Source organism: Paralichthys olivaceus, chromosome 13 (assembly GCF_024713975.1).
Source record: "Paralichthys olivaceus isolate ysfri-2021 chromosome 13, ASM2471397v2, whole genome shotgun sequence".
Classification (NCBI taxonomy): Eukaryota; Metazoa; Chordata; class Actinopteri; order Pleuronectiformes; family Paralichthyidae; genus Paralichthys; species Paralichthys olivaceus.
In genome coordinates this window covers 8,455,612-8,470,664 of record NC_091105.1, presented here as the reverse complement: position 1 = coordinate 8,470,664, position 15,053 = coordinate 8,455,612, and the positions used below count along the sequence as shown (strand labels likewise).

Sequence of the window (15,053 nt, the reverse complement as noted above, 5' to 3'; positions counted from 1 at the left end):
TAAGTTAAAGTATACACAGTATCCTATACATGTTTAAGCTTATTGAAAGGTCCCCCCCCCCCCCCCCCCCCAACAACATGGCTGGCTTTCTTGATTAGCTTGTTGAGTCTGTTAATGTCCAGATAGTGCGCAAGTCAAACATACAAATTATATTCACCACCTTGTCCAAAAAAAGAACCATGTAGGTGTACCTAATAAACTGAGTACCCTACACTTGATGGGTTTGACGCTCCAGCAGCACTACCGCCCCCTACCGGTGAAAATTCAGTAATAACGAATTTTTACAAAACGCTTGCGCTGCTCTGCGGACACTACGGTAGCGGCGCGATGCATTGTGGGACACGGAGCAAGATGGAGGCGGCCTCCGGCAGCGTGATGAAGATCCAATAACATTTGTCTCAAAGCTTCAAACATCCGCACGAGGGTTGAACTCACACTCAGGTGTCACAAGAATAAAGCGACTGAACCCGAGAGAAGCTGGTGATCAGCGGGGAAACAGGTGCGTCCACGAAACTGGCTTCATGTGCGAGCTAATGCTAAAGCTAAGGGTCAATGTGGAGGAAAGAGCGAGCAGCTGACATTTTAAAAACATCCACAGCGTCAAATATCATGTGTGTTTACATGTTTACATGTTGTCTCTTCGTGTGTTTGCGTAGAACACGTGGGACATGTCTGTGCTGGGAGGTCTGCTGAGAGCTGGAGCGACCTTCTGTCAGTCTGCTGCCAGGAGCTTTTCCACAGGTGAGCACCGACACTGTCTGTGAACACCAACATTACCTGTTCCTCGTGTCTGTGCTGCTGCTTCACTCCTCCTGCTTCTGATCAGTGGTAGAAGAAGCTCACAGACATGTCAGTAAAAGTCCCTGTAGCTCTTTTCACAAAATGCATCACGACCAGCAGAAGTTCTGGGTTTAAGTAAAAGTGCAAAGCAAAGTGAAATAGTTTGGTTGGTACATCGCTGGAATCCTTTTTTAAAAGTGTGAGCATCCTTCTGTCAGCTGGAGGTGGAGCTGGCTATTCTGTTTCTATTCAGGCAGATCAGGTTTCAGACCCTGGGGCCTGACCTTCAGAGGGTTAATACATCTGAGGGGTTGTGAAATGACTGATGGAGGAGAAACAATAAACTCCATACTGGGGATGTCTTCAAATAAATATCACAATTATTTCAAACATTTACCTAGATTATGATTGTCTGTGTTAAAAACCAGTCCTCAGTGAACAGATCAGACTGATTCACACTTTGCTGATGCACATATATTTTACTGGTGCCCTTTTTTTATGAACTGATGGTGTAAGGTAAAATCTCAATGTTAAAATCTTTATCTTATAAGTGACTATTATGTGAAATTGACAACTTAATTAAGTGGAGTAGAAAGTACAATATAATCCTTCTGAAAAGTTGGGATGTAAAGTAAAAAGAAGCAGAAAATGCAAATGGGTAAGAAATGTGTAAGTGCCTCAAATTATTTTCAAGTACATGATTATTTAAGGAAATTGAAATTAGAGTTAGATACAATCAGAAAAAACCTCATTGATAAATGTCCACCACCCAATATTGACTCTGCACCAAAAATCAGACCACAGAAACTTCCACAACTAGTACAACTACAAGTCAGATCTAACGTAGATCTTTACATTCAGGTATTTACAGGGAGATTAGAGTAAACAACACAATTTGTGAAAATACAAAATATGATGCATAACTTTAGGTCTCTTATAGTCGTCTGTATCAGATGTTTTCATATTGATGTTTTTTTTTGGGGGGGGGGGTCAAAAACAGAAGGAAACCCTTACATTTGAGAAGCAGGAATTTTGCGTTTTGATTTGTAGCTTAAATTATTTATCCTTTAAAAAATGCTCCTGTTAAATTGGATGTGAAGTGATGCATCCACAGATTTTTAGGATCTTTGAATGTGCAAGTTACTCAACAATAATGACTTTAAACAATATGTTGTGTTCAGGCACGTGCTGCCAGATCAGGATGCATGCCATCCCTCAGCTGAAGAGGGTGGACAGGTGGACTGAGAAGAGGAGCATGTTTGGAGTTTATGACAACATCGGCATATTAGGCAAGTACCCTGAACCTGCTTTTTAGAGACCGGAAGCTGCCCCACTCTTTCTTAGACTGTCTCAGACATATTTGAAATGTATTGAATGTTCTCTACGCATCTATGGATCCAAATGTGTTCTTCAATGGTTATTTATTGGTTTTAGTTTTGGAAGAACTGAATAAATTAAAACCAAAGTCTCTTGTTAGGTCATGTTTTGAGTTTTTAGATAAATAAGATGAGTAGATTTTGCATACAGGTTTACTGTACTCTCATCAACTTTACAATACTTTTATTCCTTAGACAGTTTGTAAAGTAGAATTTTGTAAACTTGAGTATGGGCAGATGAATGCAAGGGCGTTTAAAACACCCTGGCTCAGATGGTGCCATGCTGAGTTTTGAGCCACTTTCCCGACTCCTGCTTGCTTCCTGTGTACGGTGCAGAAACTGATCATCTCTTCTTTTGTTCCGGCAGGAGATTTTAAAGCTCACCCCAAAGACCTTATTTTGGCCCCCTGCTGGTTGAAGGGTTTCAAAGGTAATGAACTGGAGCGTCTAATTCGTAAAAAGAAGATGGTGGGAAACCGAATGATGACTTTGGAAAAACACAACCTGGAGAAGAGGATCAGTTTCCTCTACAAACACTTCAATCGTTTCGGCAAACATCGCTAACTTCAACAGACGTCAGACCAGCTGATAAGGACTGTTTGAGTCATGTTCTCACTGTGCCGCAGATATTTCCATTTGTATAAGTTATGTGATCTATTTTCAATCATTTTTTGATTGAGCTTGGCTTTGTTAATAATAATGATTAATTATGATTTCTTTTTTTCAAGCACAAAACACATTGTATACAAGCCTGAAAATACATTATAAAAATGGATTGGAGAAGAAACCTTGTTTTATTCCTTCCAGCCAACGTCTACTCCTTCAGAATCCATTCACGATTGAGCTAATTATGATTTATGTTAATTGTATTTGCTGTTAATGCTTGAGTTTTATCCGAAGTCAGTGGGAATTTATTATACACCTAAAACTGTGTGGACACTCACAAGTATGATTATTCTTCATGTTATCCCAAAAGCACCGACCCTGATTAAACTGTAGATGATGTTAGCTCGTTAGGTCTCAAGTTGGTCTTTAGGGAATTTCTTTAAATTTTGACCAGTTATAACTCGGACTCAAAAATGAAATGATTAGATTTTAGCGTCAAAGGTCCCGTTGACCTCATAAAAAAATAAAAAATGTATGTAGACTGAAACTGCACTAGTTGCTGGAGACAATCACAGGACGGTAATTCTAGTTTTTATCAAAAATCAGTAGAAATGTTGATGCTTGGGATTCTTCTACTGCAGAATGACTGTGGACACACGATCTTCCAAAGGTATAAAAACTGCCTCCAGTCATCTTTCAACATGACTAACCCCACAGAGTAATTGACGGTCAGGGCTCAGGACCTCCATACCATCATTTGATAAGTCGTTGGCGGATGATGAAGTAACATGGTTACAGTTTTTTGTCTTTTTTAAAATATTTGTAGTATTTTTTGGCAACACTTGTCTAAAATAATTATACATTTCACACTGGCATTAAGATTTTCCTGAAATGGATCAAACCAGCTTACAGCTCAAAGCAGTGACATGCAAATCTGTGATGCATTCGTTTCCATCCTCAGTTTGCCTCAGCTTCTCTTGTGCAGAGTTGATGATCAAAATGGAAACTGCGGGTTCAGAAATCAAACTAGAGAGATTGCAGGAGGAGAAATGTGGTACAGGAGGAGGAGGAGGACTGGGAGAATCCCAGGCCCGGGAGGAAACGGTCGAGTCAACACTCTGTCGGCATCCACTGTACCGCAGTGTCGTCCTGCCCCCCCACCCCCCCACCCGACACACAGGGAGCTGCAGTACTGCAAAGTGTGAGAGGGGGAGGGGAGGCGATGGAGAAGGAGGGGAGGGGAGGGGGGCACCGCACTGTCGTTACGAGTCCAAGTGGAGGGAGGCAGGAGGAGAGACGCATTATTGCAGCAGCCAACGGTGCCACAACACTTTTTACGCGGACGAGAGAGAGAGAGAGAGTGAAGGGAGTGAGAGAAATCAACTGAATCTTCATGACTGGACTTTTCTTTTCTTCCTCCTTCATTTTTAAAAACTGCTTATAAGAGAAGTGCAGGAGGAGCTGCTGCACAAACAACCCCGGAGATCCTCCTCCTGCACGGATTATAATCCAGAGGTACTTTCATCGCTCTCCTCCTCCTCCTCCTCCTCTTCTTCACATCACACTCTCCAGCTCAGCCTCATCACAGTGAACTCGCCTGCGTGCGCCCGTGTTGCGGTACTTTTGAGCGCATCGCTCCAGAGGACCAGCTCCACTGCGCCAAACAGTCCGCGCGTCAGCCTCCTCTCCATCACTGAAGCGTTTGGGACTTTTATTGGGACCAGTGCCCAGATATCCACGTCTCTTTTATCCCAGTGATCTCTCTGGTTTTGTCTTTCTTTTCGTGTGGTACTTCAGACCCTCCCTCTTTCCTCCTCCTCCTCTTCCTCCTCCTCCTCCTCCTCCACTGCCCGTGAGTCAGTTCAAACAGCTGCAGAGAAGATGTGAGTATTAATGCGTCTTTTCTCCTGCGCTCTTTTTCACTATATAACATCACGATGTAGCTAATGCATGATACTTTATTTGCTCATATTCACATATATTGATTTCACTGCATGTTTGGTCGTTTCTTTTTCTTTTTTTTTTTTTTGCGGCTGAACTGATTTCTTTCAGCTTGATAGATTTTGCTGACGCAAGTAAAAAAAAATCCGTCACAGCGTCACCAAATAAAAAATTCAAGAGTTGACTGTAGTCTCTGAAGCGCTCTGACGTGATCAATCCAGGTTTTTAAATATAGTTTTACGCCACAAATTAAAAAATAGATTATTATATTGTGGATTAGAGGGTAAATTAGGATTGAAGGACTTTTTAGTTGCTTAATGTTGAAGAACCTTCATGTCAGACGATGACATTTTGGTTCCTCATCTGCACAGTTGCTTCATTTGTATTTATTATTTTCTTCCTGCTCCAGCATCAGTGACAGAGTGATTTGTATGAAAGTGTCCTGCAGTGGCTTGTTTGCTCTGTTTTACACCTCCACTCCCCCCTGCTGGAGGTTTAACCACTAACCACTGCACATTAACCTTTTCTCTCCACCCAACCCAACTCTCTGTGATCTAGCCATACTCTTTTTTATTTTGTGCTATTTTTTAAACCAAAATTCTATTCCCCATTATTCTTTCTCTTTTCCCAGACATCTCGGGCAGGACTTTCTGTTTCTTGCTTCCTATCTGTGTCCTAAACTTTCTTATTTCTAATTTTCTCCTTTTCTTCACCTCACCTGCTCATCCTTTCCTCTTCTCCTCCTCTCTTTACTTCTCACTCCCTTCATTCATCACCCTGTGTATGCAGTTGTCTCTTTTGCTATCCCTCCTCTGTAACCTGCAAAATAATCTCAGCAGTAAGTGGGGAGCTCTCTACAGTAAATCAAACTCTAAATTCTCCTCCCCCTGCTTCTCGTCAGGTCTGCCCCAGATGCCGCCGCAGCTGGAGCCCCCGGTGCTCCAGGAGCCCCCGGTGCAGATGGAGCCCCGGCCGGCCAACCTCCAGGCCCACCCAACACCTCCAGCAACCGCAGGCTACAGCAGACACAGGCCCAAGTAGAGGAGGTGAGCTGAAGCAGGCCAGTCGGAGAGTCAGGGCCAGAACTTGAGTTTAAATGACACATGACAGTGCTAAAGCTGCAGAGGGATCTCATCAGTGGCTTAATAGTGAAACACCTGTCAATACGTTATACACACAGTGTCCAGACACTGAGGCAGAGATAAACAAGCATGTGAAAGGCTTTGTTGCTGCTCTGATGTTCTGTGGAAAGGTCTGGTCTTCTTGATATATAACATCCTCTGCTTTAATTTGCAAATGGATTGCGACTACTTATTTATTCATGTTTGTTATATATATACAGTGCACCTCTACAGAAAGCCCTCCACCCCCTGTGCTGCTCTCCTTTAACAGTGCTTGTTATTCCCTTCATCTCCCCTCCACATCACTGCCAAATGCTTTCTCATCCTCTCTGCCATGGCCTAGGTGGTGGACATCATGCGGGTGAATGTGGACAAGGTTTTGGAAAGGGACCAGAAGCTCTCAGAGCTGGATGACAGAGCGGATGCTCTCCAAGCTGGAGCCTCCCAGTTCGAAAGCTGCGCAGCCAAGCTAAAGAACAAGTACTGGTGGAAGAACTGCAAGGTGGGTACATTAGTGTGAGTCCATTAAACAGACTCGTCACTGAAATAAGCTCATGGTGTATTTATGTACCTATTAGTGTGTAGTGTAGTGCTTATAGATACTTTATGAATATACTATAATGGACTCAATTAAAGGTGAATCAAATACTCAGCTTTTTTCTTTAAGGCTGAGGTGCGTTCAGGCGAACACACAGTGACTGTGCTGCGGATTCTCTCCACATTCTCATCTGTTAATGAGCTGCTGTGCACGTCTGAACAGATGCTTTAGGGAAACGGGAAAAAGAAGTGTGTCATTGTAGAGTTTTCACCACAAAGATTACACAGCTAAAGCACCAGAAATGCAGAGCCTACTAATACTTAGATTCCTTCAAAGAGATGAACCATTATCATTAATATCTTTGTCTTCTTTGTTCAGATGATGATCATGATGGGCATCATTGGAGTCATTGTGGTTGGAATAATATTCTGTAAGTAAAAGACATATAGTTTCTAATACAAACATTTATTGGTTGATGAAGTTGATCGACATGTATGTTAATATTCACCGATAACGTTCTTTAAAAAAGTAGAACTCTGGCTATTTTCCCAATTTGCCAATTCATAGAAAAAGATCCTTTATACATGGCAGCAGTTTGCATGACACTAACATGTTGGTATATATTATATATATTACATATATTTACACATATATTAGTGTTGATGTACAAGGGCCGTTAACTTTACTTGATTTAAATAAAGAAATGCTTATTCTGATTTTGTTAAAAGACACAGACGGTATCAGCGTACCATTTTTAACTTCTCCTACAACAGGCTCACATCTGGCCTCTGCTCTGATTAATAATTATTCCTGAGATTTCAGGCTCAATATTTGTTTTAAACAAACCTGTAGGCTTCAGAGGAAGAGCTCAGTCTGCTCCTTTGTTTTACAAAGAGTACAGATTTGCCAGACTAACGTCTTCCTCTCTCCTTCATTCACAGTGTACTTCTTCTACTGAACTCAGCCCATCAATACAGATGGATATGGACTTGAGAATGATACGAGAGGGAAGAGAGAAAAAAAAACAACTAGCGCCACTCCTTCCTCTTTTATCCGTCCTCTCCTCCCTCTCTTCACACGGTCTTCCATCCATCCATCTTGCACTTACACATGACTTTAGTGTTAATAGGTGTGTCTGCTTTCTTTGTCCCTCCCCGTTCCCTCCCTTCTTATCGCTTTCTTCCACTGTTCTGGCGTGAAGTCGAACTCACTCGCTCTCTCCTGTCTCTGCCTCTCATGTATTATTGAGGGTCGCAGCAGGCGGTTTGAAAGAGGAAGAAAGAAAGGGAAGGAGGGAGGGACGGAGGGAGAGAGAAAATCCTTGTGACACGGGGAACACACAGGTCTATGAGCCCAATGAGCGGAGCCATGGGGGGTAATGTACAGTGTACAGAGGGTGAACGTGTGCAGGGAGATTGAACCACAGTTTGCAGTCCTTTCTACCCCTGATACACCAAAGCTTGTTCATATTAACTTTTTTGAGAGTCCTGCATTTGTAAATTGATACTGACATGCCAAACTAACACTCTCCTCCTCCTCCTCCTCCTCCTCCTCCTCCTCCTCCTCCTCCTCCTCCTCCTCCTCCTCCTCACCACTGCTTCCATCGTCACTGCTTCTTAACACGAGGTCATGTTAGATTAAGATTGTGATCATTTTTGTTGTATGCGCGTGTGTATTTGTGATCCAGAGCATTGTAGCTAGTAGCTTTTTCCAAGTTTACTGACTTTGTTTTCTCCTGCTTAACTTTCTCTTACTTAGACTCTTACTTCTCCAATGTTTAGTGATAGAAAAGAGAAAGAAGTGAAATATTGTGTGAGGGTTTAAGAAAAGGAAGAAGTGATTCAGGGATATGTAGTTTGAGCATTGCAGCTTTTTTCCGCATAAATAAGTGAAACCTGTGTCTGGACCGAAAAGCGATTCTTGACTTGTAGTTCTATAACGATGCTTCATTTGTACCAGGGTTTTTGTACCACAGGTGGTGGCATTTAGCTTTATGCTTAGCGGCATAAACAGCGAGGCGAGCAGACGAGCAGCCACTGACAGACAATCTACTGTATACATGAACCAGTCCAACGCAGAGGAAGGCCTCTCAACTCTGTCCTGGGACGGAGTCACAGCCATAGACAGATGAATGTGTAGCTTCACATTTAAACAGGTAAAAACGTCCAGAGTCGTGGTGACAGAAGTATTCGTGTGATTGTTGTTTTTTAAGTTGATCTGATCTATGGAAAAGCAGCGAAATGGGAGAAAAGACTTGATTGGGAAACCTCGGAGCCGCCCGGCCCTCCCGCTGCCACCTCACCCGCTCACATAAAAACAGACCCAGTCGCCACCTTCAGTTCAGTAACAGTCAAAATGAAGTGTTTGTTTCTAACTTGCATGGCAAACGGTGTCCATAGTTTTGCCTATTTGTGTGACCTGTGTATCTGCCATGTCTGAATCTAACTGCCGATTGTACATTTTCTTTTGTTAGTGTCAAGGACCTATGTATATTTTCTGATCTGATAATTACTGCTTATGCAATGCAATGCTGAGGAGTTTGCCAAGTTTTAAATTCACTTGCTTTTGAGAGAAAAATAATATCCAGAGACTGCAAACAAACTGCTACTATCGTGAACCGTTAAATACATGTAGTATTGTATGAGTAGAACCATAGTACACATCTGTCAGACGAGAGTGTTTATAAATTCTTTCAGGTTTTCTGGGTTGTTGTTGGAGAAAAGCGTTTTCCTCTCTTCAGACTGATTTTGAGAGTTGATGAAGTTGTGAGAATATGAACAACCATATGTGCAAAGTGCATTTATGGATAATTGTAGCAGTTCCAGTCCAAAATTACCTGATGGTATTGTGCAACAACATTAGAGGGTAATACCACATTAGGTATGAGAACATGTGCGATTTACAGTAAGAGATGCAACTGGATTTGCAAAAACAAATGCATGCTTACCACTTTTGCTGATGCCAATAAAGAAATCATCAATAGAACTGACGACTGACCTTTGTTTTTACTTTCTTTATATATTGAGCCAATTTAGACCTTGTTGTTTTCCTCCATTCCCTGAAGTTCAAAAGAGCCAACTGGCATCTATACACAGATTCCTGTGATTTGACCTGGCTTCAATACAAATACTAATTTTGATATTATTATTAATTTATTTTTTATTTGAATTCAGACAAACAAAAAGACAATCAAACAAACCACAACAAAAACCACAAGAAAAGGGAAAGATCCAGCCACAGCTGAATTCTGATTGGCCCCTGAAGTTCCCCTCTCCACTTACTAAAAATACTAACAATAAATATAATTGTTAAGAATTTTAATGGGGGTGGTACAGTAGAATGTCTCGTTATCAAAGTATTTATTCTCTTATCACTGCATTTACTTAATGTGTATAGAGGAAATTAAGGTTTTGAAACAAACTCCAACAGCGACAATGTCCAATATATATATATTATTTCAAATTCTGGGTCACAAAATCCTTATTGATGAAAAGAAAATGAAAAAAAAACAAAGAATATTAACATCACACGAAGAGCAAGAGCCATAAAAATACAAGTACACATTAAAAACAGAACCAGTGAGAGCAACAAATACTTAAATACTACTTCAAATTTTTGGGAAGGACAAAAAGAAAGTTTAGGTTCACACAATGAATACCATCAGTGATATAAAATATTAGTAAATCACCACAAACAACTCTCAACAACAAATATACACATTAAAATAAAAATTATTATCTTCAAAAAAATGTCCCCAAAATTCGTATTTATCCAGTCAGCAGGAGGTGACAATCATTGAATAAACCTAAAGGGGATTTTTTATTTTTTTTGAGAAAGCAGTTCAATTTCAAGTCAGGATTATTTAATCAGAATCTCCATAACTGATTTATCTCATCAGCTGGTAGAAGAAAAGTACAGTGATGATCAGGAAACCCAGAACAAACCAGTAGGAATCTGTGGAGAGAAAGACAAAGAACAGTGTTGAAGTGACATTACATCAGATAGAAGATGACAGTAAACAGTATGGAATGCATATCAGTGCTTTATGTGTAAAATAACCAGGATCTTTATTACTTCTATTCTATTATTCCTAATACATTCATTATTGATCTCGTTAATTTAAGATTGACTGTTATGCTGGTGGCAGGAGACAGTATGTTTTCAGGAAGTCTGGTCCATTCTTGTGAACAGGATATCTCAAGAACACCTTTAGGAGATTTCTTCAAATTTGTTAAAAAAAAAATTTCAGTTGGACTCAAGGACGAAGTATTTCCATTTTGGTGGCCAAAGGTCAAAGTTCAACTGCACTGTGACCTCATAAAAAACCTATTTTTGCCTTGTGAACGCAACATCTCAAGACTGTCTGGAAGGAAGTTCTTCAAATTTGGTACAAACTTTCACTTGGACTGAAAGATGAACTTATTCGATTTTGGCGAGTCAAGGTCACTGTGAACTCACAAAACATTATTTTTCCAAATTAACACGTTATCATAAAAACGCCTCAAGAGAATCCTTTCAAATTTTGCACAAATGTTCACTTAGACTCACGGATTCACTGATTAGATTTTGGAGGTCAGAGGTCAATGGTCAACATCATAAATCATGTTTTGGCTTCTTAAACATAATTTGTTAAGTCTTCCTTTCGGGTATTTCTTCAAAGTTGTACTAAGTAGATTTGGACTTGTAGATGTAGCCTTTTTCGGGAAGTTAATATTTCCCATTAAAGGACATATTACCTGGTTTTGGACTTTCTACCACCACGCTCACAGAGAGAGGAGCGTCCAGGGCCGGGTGAGACACCCTGCAGATGATTTTGGTGCCTGGGGAGACAGTGGGGGGCACAGCCAGGTGAGATGACAGGGAAAACGTCTTGTCGCCATGCTGCCGGTGGCTGGACAGTGATCCCTGATCTGGAAAGACTGCAGGCTCTGTATCCGTAGGTGACATGGATAACCACTCGATCTGAGAGGCAGAGGAAGAAAGTCATGATCTGTTAAAAACATATTCACCAAATATCCACCAGATCAAATCCTTGAGCTTGATGCCTAAGGCTCATCATCAGGTAGGTTTAGGTGTTTGCTGTCTCTACTTCTAAGATCCACTCTGGCTTTGCGATACTATCAGAAAATGAATAACTGAAGAATCCAGAGATTTTATGTCTTCACTAAAATTTCAGTGGTAGAAAAAACAACGTTTACAGACCTGAACATCCAGTGGGAAGTATTTATTGCAGTGACAGCTCAGTGTCTGAGGAGACTTGGTCTTCAAAACCAACTTCTCCTCGGAGAGTGAAACGTGGGGCGGCTCTGAATACAAAGAATCAGGGGAGTAATGTAAAGATGTGCTGTGGATACTCTTGATTTGAGAGATCGGATTAGAGCAACACTCACGAATAACACGGAGTTGAATGACTTGCTGTGCGTGGAAAAGGCCCAAACTAACGGTACAGATGTAGGTCCCCTCATCCGAAACCTGCAGCTTGTTCAGGGTCACAGAGACATTACCCTCACCAGCAACCGCGGCGTCCATGCTGGAGCCTCTCCTTTCTGCATGCACTGAAAAAAACAATGAGACGTGACGATGGACAAAACATCCGGAAGTGAGGCTTCTCTTACAAGCTTGTTCTGGTGATTTCAACCATATCACATGTGCTTCATCAGCAGATTGAGTTTTCAAACTTCCTATGATTGTGTGCACCTTTAGGGCATATTAACCATGTGTACTTAAATGCTAAACATGCAGACAGCCATTGATAGAAGGATCTCAATTTCAGGTCCACTTTCTCTATTGTTCTGCAGCTTTTGATATTTTTTTTAACTGTCGAGAACTTTAGCTTAGTAGCATTTACGTCCCACCTCCAAATGTTGCTAGTGCAATCTCAACTCAGGAAGCATTGAAGGTGAATTTGGGATCCAATTCTGATTCTTATCACTAACCACTTGTGGTTGGATAACTCTGGACAGATGTTAATACCAGATCTGAACAGGGTCTTAATGTCAAGGACATTTGAGATATTAAACAACCACCTGATGAGGCTGTTGTATTTGTCCTAACTATTTTACTTTCCTCATCTGAGGTGTCACTTTGAGACATACAGGAAGTTATTCCGAGCACTTACGACCCTGGATTAAACATTGGAGTTCATGCACTCCTATTCTCCCCTACAGCACTCACCTTCCTCCTCCTTCCCTTCTGCATTATCCAGCCTCGTCTTCATATCCAACACTTTGTGCCCCTTCCCTCTGTGCTGCAGCCGCCATTCAATGCCCACAACCTGGGATGAGAGGGTTTCATGCTGCTTGAAGCCACAGTTGAGGAGGACATCACCTCTCAGAGGCGCAGCTACAGACGTAATGTGGGAAAACACCAGGAATATCACTGGGGGACAGAAAACAAAGACAACAGCAGAGACAAAGTAATGAGACGGATCTTACTGACCATGTTTTGAATCAAGCAATGGGAAAGGTCCAATGATTAAATGAGACATTTTCAAAGACTGCATCTCACCCTCAGTAGGCAGACAACCCGACTGGCTGAGAGGCAGACCCAGTTTGTTTTGCATCACTGTTGTGTGGTCCTTGTCCACCACAGTGGTCTGCAGAATCAACGCAGTGCTGAACTCAGCTACCTCAACATTAAGGGACACCATGAAATAGACTGGATCTGAACCTTCCTGGGATCCTTGAGGAGCATAACGGCTTATTTCACACATCACCTCCTGCTCGTTGCAGTCCGCATGGAGCAGCACATCTGCACCGGGGATCTCGACTGATGACACTGCCACAGAGGGATGAGAGGAGAAGTTCAGCACATGGTTCTACTTATATTGCACCAAACCTTACACATTAAGAAAGCGAGGGGGGGGGACCTTGGGCCTCAAACAGGATGAGGTCTGGGTCAGGGACTGAGGGCGGGAGAAACGGAGTGAGCGCTTCCAGTGATTCGTCATGAGCCACTGCAACATCTCTTAAGACGAGAGTAGCTGGAGTCCGTGTTAAGGCGGCACCCCTTCCAGGAGGGCCGACTCCCTCTTCCACCAGGGTGCAGGACAGCACCACATCTGCAACTCCGTCAGCTGAGACAGAAGGGGCAGACACAAACACAAAAAAGTTTATTATGTTCATGAATTAAAACATAATGGATAAATGTCAACTTTTTCAGTAATACAGTTTAGAACAATGATATTAATTTAATTTTTAATAGAGTGACCCATATTTAACATTAACAGGCAAATTCCTACTAGTATTTAAGTGAAATAAGTGAACAAGTTAATTTACAAATCCATTGTTTTTTTAATTTCTTGAGCACTCTGTGGAAAACACTGTGTCATTACGTATTGATTAAAAGGAAAACAGAAAGTAAGCTCTGAGGTTTTAGCTTGTTTAGTCAGTTGTATTGTTCTAGGAGAATTTTCAAATTGAACTACTCAATGTAATCCATTTACCAATACATTATTATTAGGAAAAATGTGTTTAATTTCATATATTTTTCATGTGGGTTCACTGACTGAAAGACTCTACGTTAGTCTAAATAACCAGTCGATTTCAATACATTAACTGGGAGCGTGGACTTTCTATTTAATTCATTAATATGGATAAATAATCTTACCACAAACGCACGTCATGAAGTATCCGAACAAAATGACTTCAGTTATCATCATGGAGTCTGACTTGCTGTTCTTCATGTGAGTTTAAGGTCAGTTTGCTCGAGATGAAGTGAAACAAGTGAAAGAAAAACAAAATGAACAAAAGCACTTTCGCTTTTGATTTCAACGTCCTGCAGCAGCAGCAGCTCCCTGCGTCTCTACACTCTGATACTCCTGTTTTTCACTTTTACCCCATGGACACACGTGCAGCAGCTGGACATCAGTGTCTGATCCAGTCTGATAGTAAAGTCCAGATGTTGTACAGCAGCTGTGTATCTGCAGGACACGCTGCAGTGGAGGAGGAGAGGAGACGGTGAGCAGCGGGCTCGACCAATCACAGAGCAGCGTGGAGCGGGTCAGGAGTTTCTATGGAGACACGGAAATGACGGTGGCCCTGAGAGATCTACATACTACAAAAAATATGCAAGTAGGGAGAAAGTTAAATAGATAAGACGTCAACACGGTATTTGTTTTTTTGAGTGTTTGGTATTGTTGTGAGAATTTGGTTGTATGGTTGTGTTATGAGTATTTGATTTTGTCATGAGTATTTGGTTGATTGGTCGTGTGGTGAGTAATTTGTTATGTTTGGTTGTGTTGTGAGTATTTGGTCGTGTTCTAAGTATTTGGTTGTTTGTTCTTGTTGTGAGTAATTTGTTGTTTAATTGTGTTGTGACTATTTGGTTTTGTTCGAGTATTTGGTTGTGTTTGAGTATTTGGTTGTGTTTGAGTATTTGGTCGTGTTGTGAGTATTTGAGTATTTGGTTGTGTTTGAGTATTTGGTCGTGTTGTGAGTATTTGAGTATTTGGTTGTGTTTGAGTATTTGGTTGTGTTGTGAGTATTTGGTCTTGTTGCGAGTATTTGGTTGTGTTTGAGTATTTGGTTGTGTTGTGAGTATTTGGTCTTGTTGCGAGTATTTGGTTGTGTTTGAGTATTAGGTTGTGTTGTGAGTGTTGGGTTGTGCCAGATACACTTGGTATCCTTCATGGTGCACAAAGAAGTATTAATTCATGGTTTACCTACAGTAGATACTGGAATAAATACCCTC

At 41.3% G+C, this 15,053-nt stretch overlaps 3 protein-coding genes across 3 annotated transcripts; 2 read left to right on the top strand and 1 right to left on the bottom strand.

The window, feature by feature from the left end:
* The first annotated feature begins 303 nt into the window (after positions 1–303).
* On the top strand, positions 304–2,943 carry mrpl51 (mitochondrial ribosomal protein L51). Its single transcript, XM_020093137.2, has 4 exons — positions 304–499; positions 657–741; positions 1,962–2,069; positions 2,524–2,943. The coding sequence occupies exons 2-4, from the start codon at positions 669–671 to the stop codon at positions 2,718–2,720; spliced, it is 378 nt and encodes a 125-aa protein (XP_019948696.1). The 5' UTR covers positions 304–499; positions 657–668; the 3' UTR covers positions 2,721–2,943.
* Positions 2,944–4,503: 1,560 nt separating this feature from the next.
* On the top strand, positions 4,504–9,347 carry LOC109633345 (synaptobrevin-like). Its single transcript, XM_020093138.2, has 5 exons — positions 4,504–4,645; positions 5,605–5,749; positions 6,168–6,326; positions 6,741–6,792; positions 7,304–9,347. Coding segments are annotated over exons 1-5 (375 nt in total). The 5' UTR covers positions 4,504–4,643; the 3' UTR covers positions 7,321–9,347.
* Positions 9,348–9,495: 148 nt separating this feature from the next.
* Positions 9,496–14,348, bottom strand: tapbpl (TAP binding protein like). The gene is made up of 8 exons (XM_069537440.1): positions 13,971–14,348; positions 13,231–13,437; positions 12,870–13,139; positions 12,537–12,740; positions 11,753–11,917; positions 11,565–11,668; positions 11,099–11,324; positions 9,496–10,316 (listed from the first exon to the last, which is right to left on the bottom strand). Exons 1-8 carry the CDS (start codon positions 14,044–14,046, stop codon positions 10,249–10,251), a joined length of 1,320 nt encoding a protein of 439 aa, XP_069393541.1. The 5' UTR covers positions 14,047–14,348; the 3' UTR covers positions 9,496–10,248.
* Positions 14,349–15,053: the final 705 nt, after the last annotated feature.

Bases quoted from the DNA above. Each gene is read 5' to 3' on its own strand.
- mrpl51 (XM_020093137.2), top strand. From the start codon at position 669: ATGTCTGTGCTGGGAGGTCTGCTGAGAGCTGGAGCGACCTTCTGTCAG. The intron at 742-1,961 runs GTGAGCACCGAC...TGTTGTGTTCAG, and splicing joins TGCCAGGAGCTTTTCCACAG to GCACGTGCTGCCAGATCAGG. The intron at 2,070-2,523 runs GCAAGTACCCTG...TTGTTCCGGCAG, and splicing joins TGACAACATCGGCATATTAG to GAGATTTTAAAGCTCACCCC.
- LOC109633345 (XM_020093138.2), top strand. The intron at 5,750-6,167 runs GTGAGCTGAAGC...GCCATGGCCTAG, and splicing joins CACAGGCCCAAGTAGAGGAG to GTGGTGGACATCATGCGGGT. The intron at 6,327-6,740 runs GTGGGTACATTA...TTCTTTGTTCAG, and splicing joins ACTGGTGGAAGAACTGCAAG to ATGATGATCATGATGGGCAT.
- tapbpl (XM_069537440.1), bottom strand. From the start codon at position 14,046: ATGAAGAACAGCAAGTCAGACTCCATGATGATAACTGAAGTCATTTTG. The intron at 13,438-13,970 runs GTAAGATTATTT...CTTCTGTCTCAG, and splicing joins CTTCATGACGTGCGTTTGTG to CTGACGGAGTTGCAGATGTG. The intron at 11,325-11,564 runs GTCTGTAAACGT...TCTGCCTCTCAG, and splicing joins ACTTCCCACTGGATGTTCAG to ATCGAGTGGTTATCCATGTC.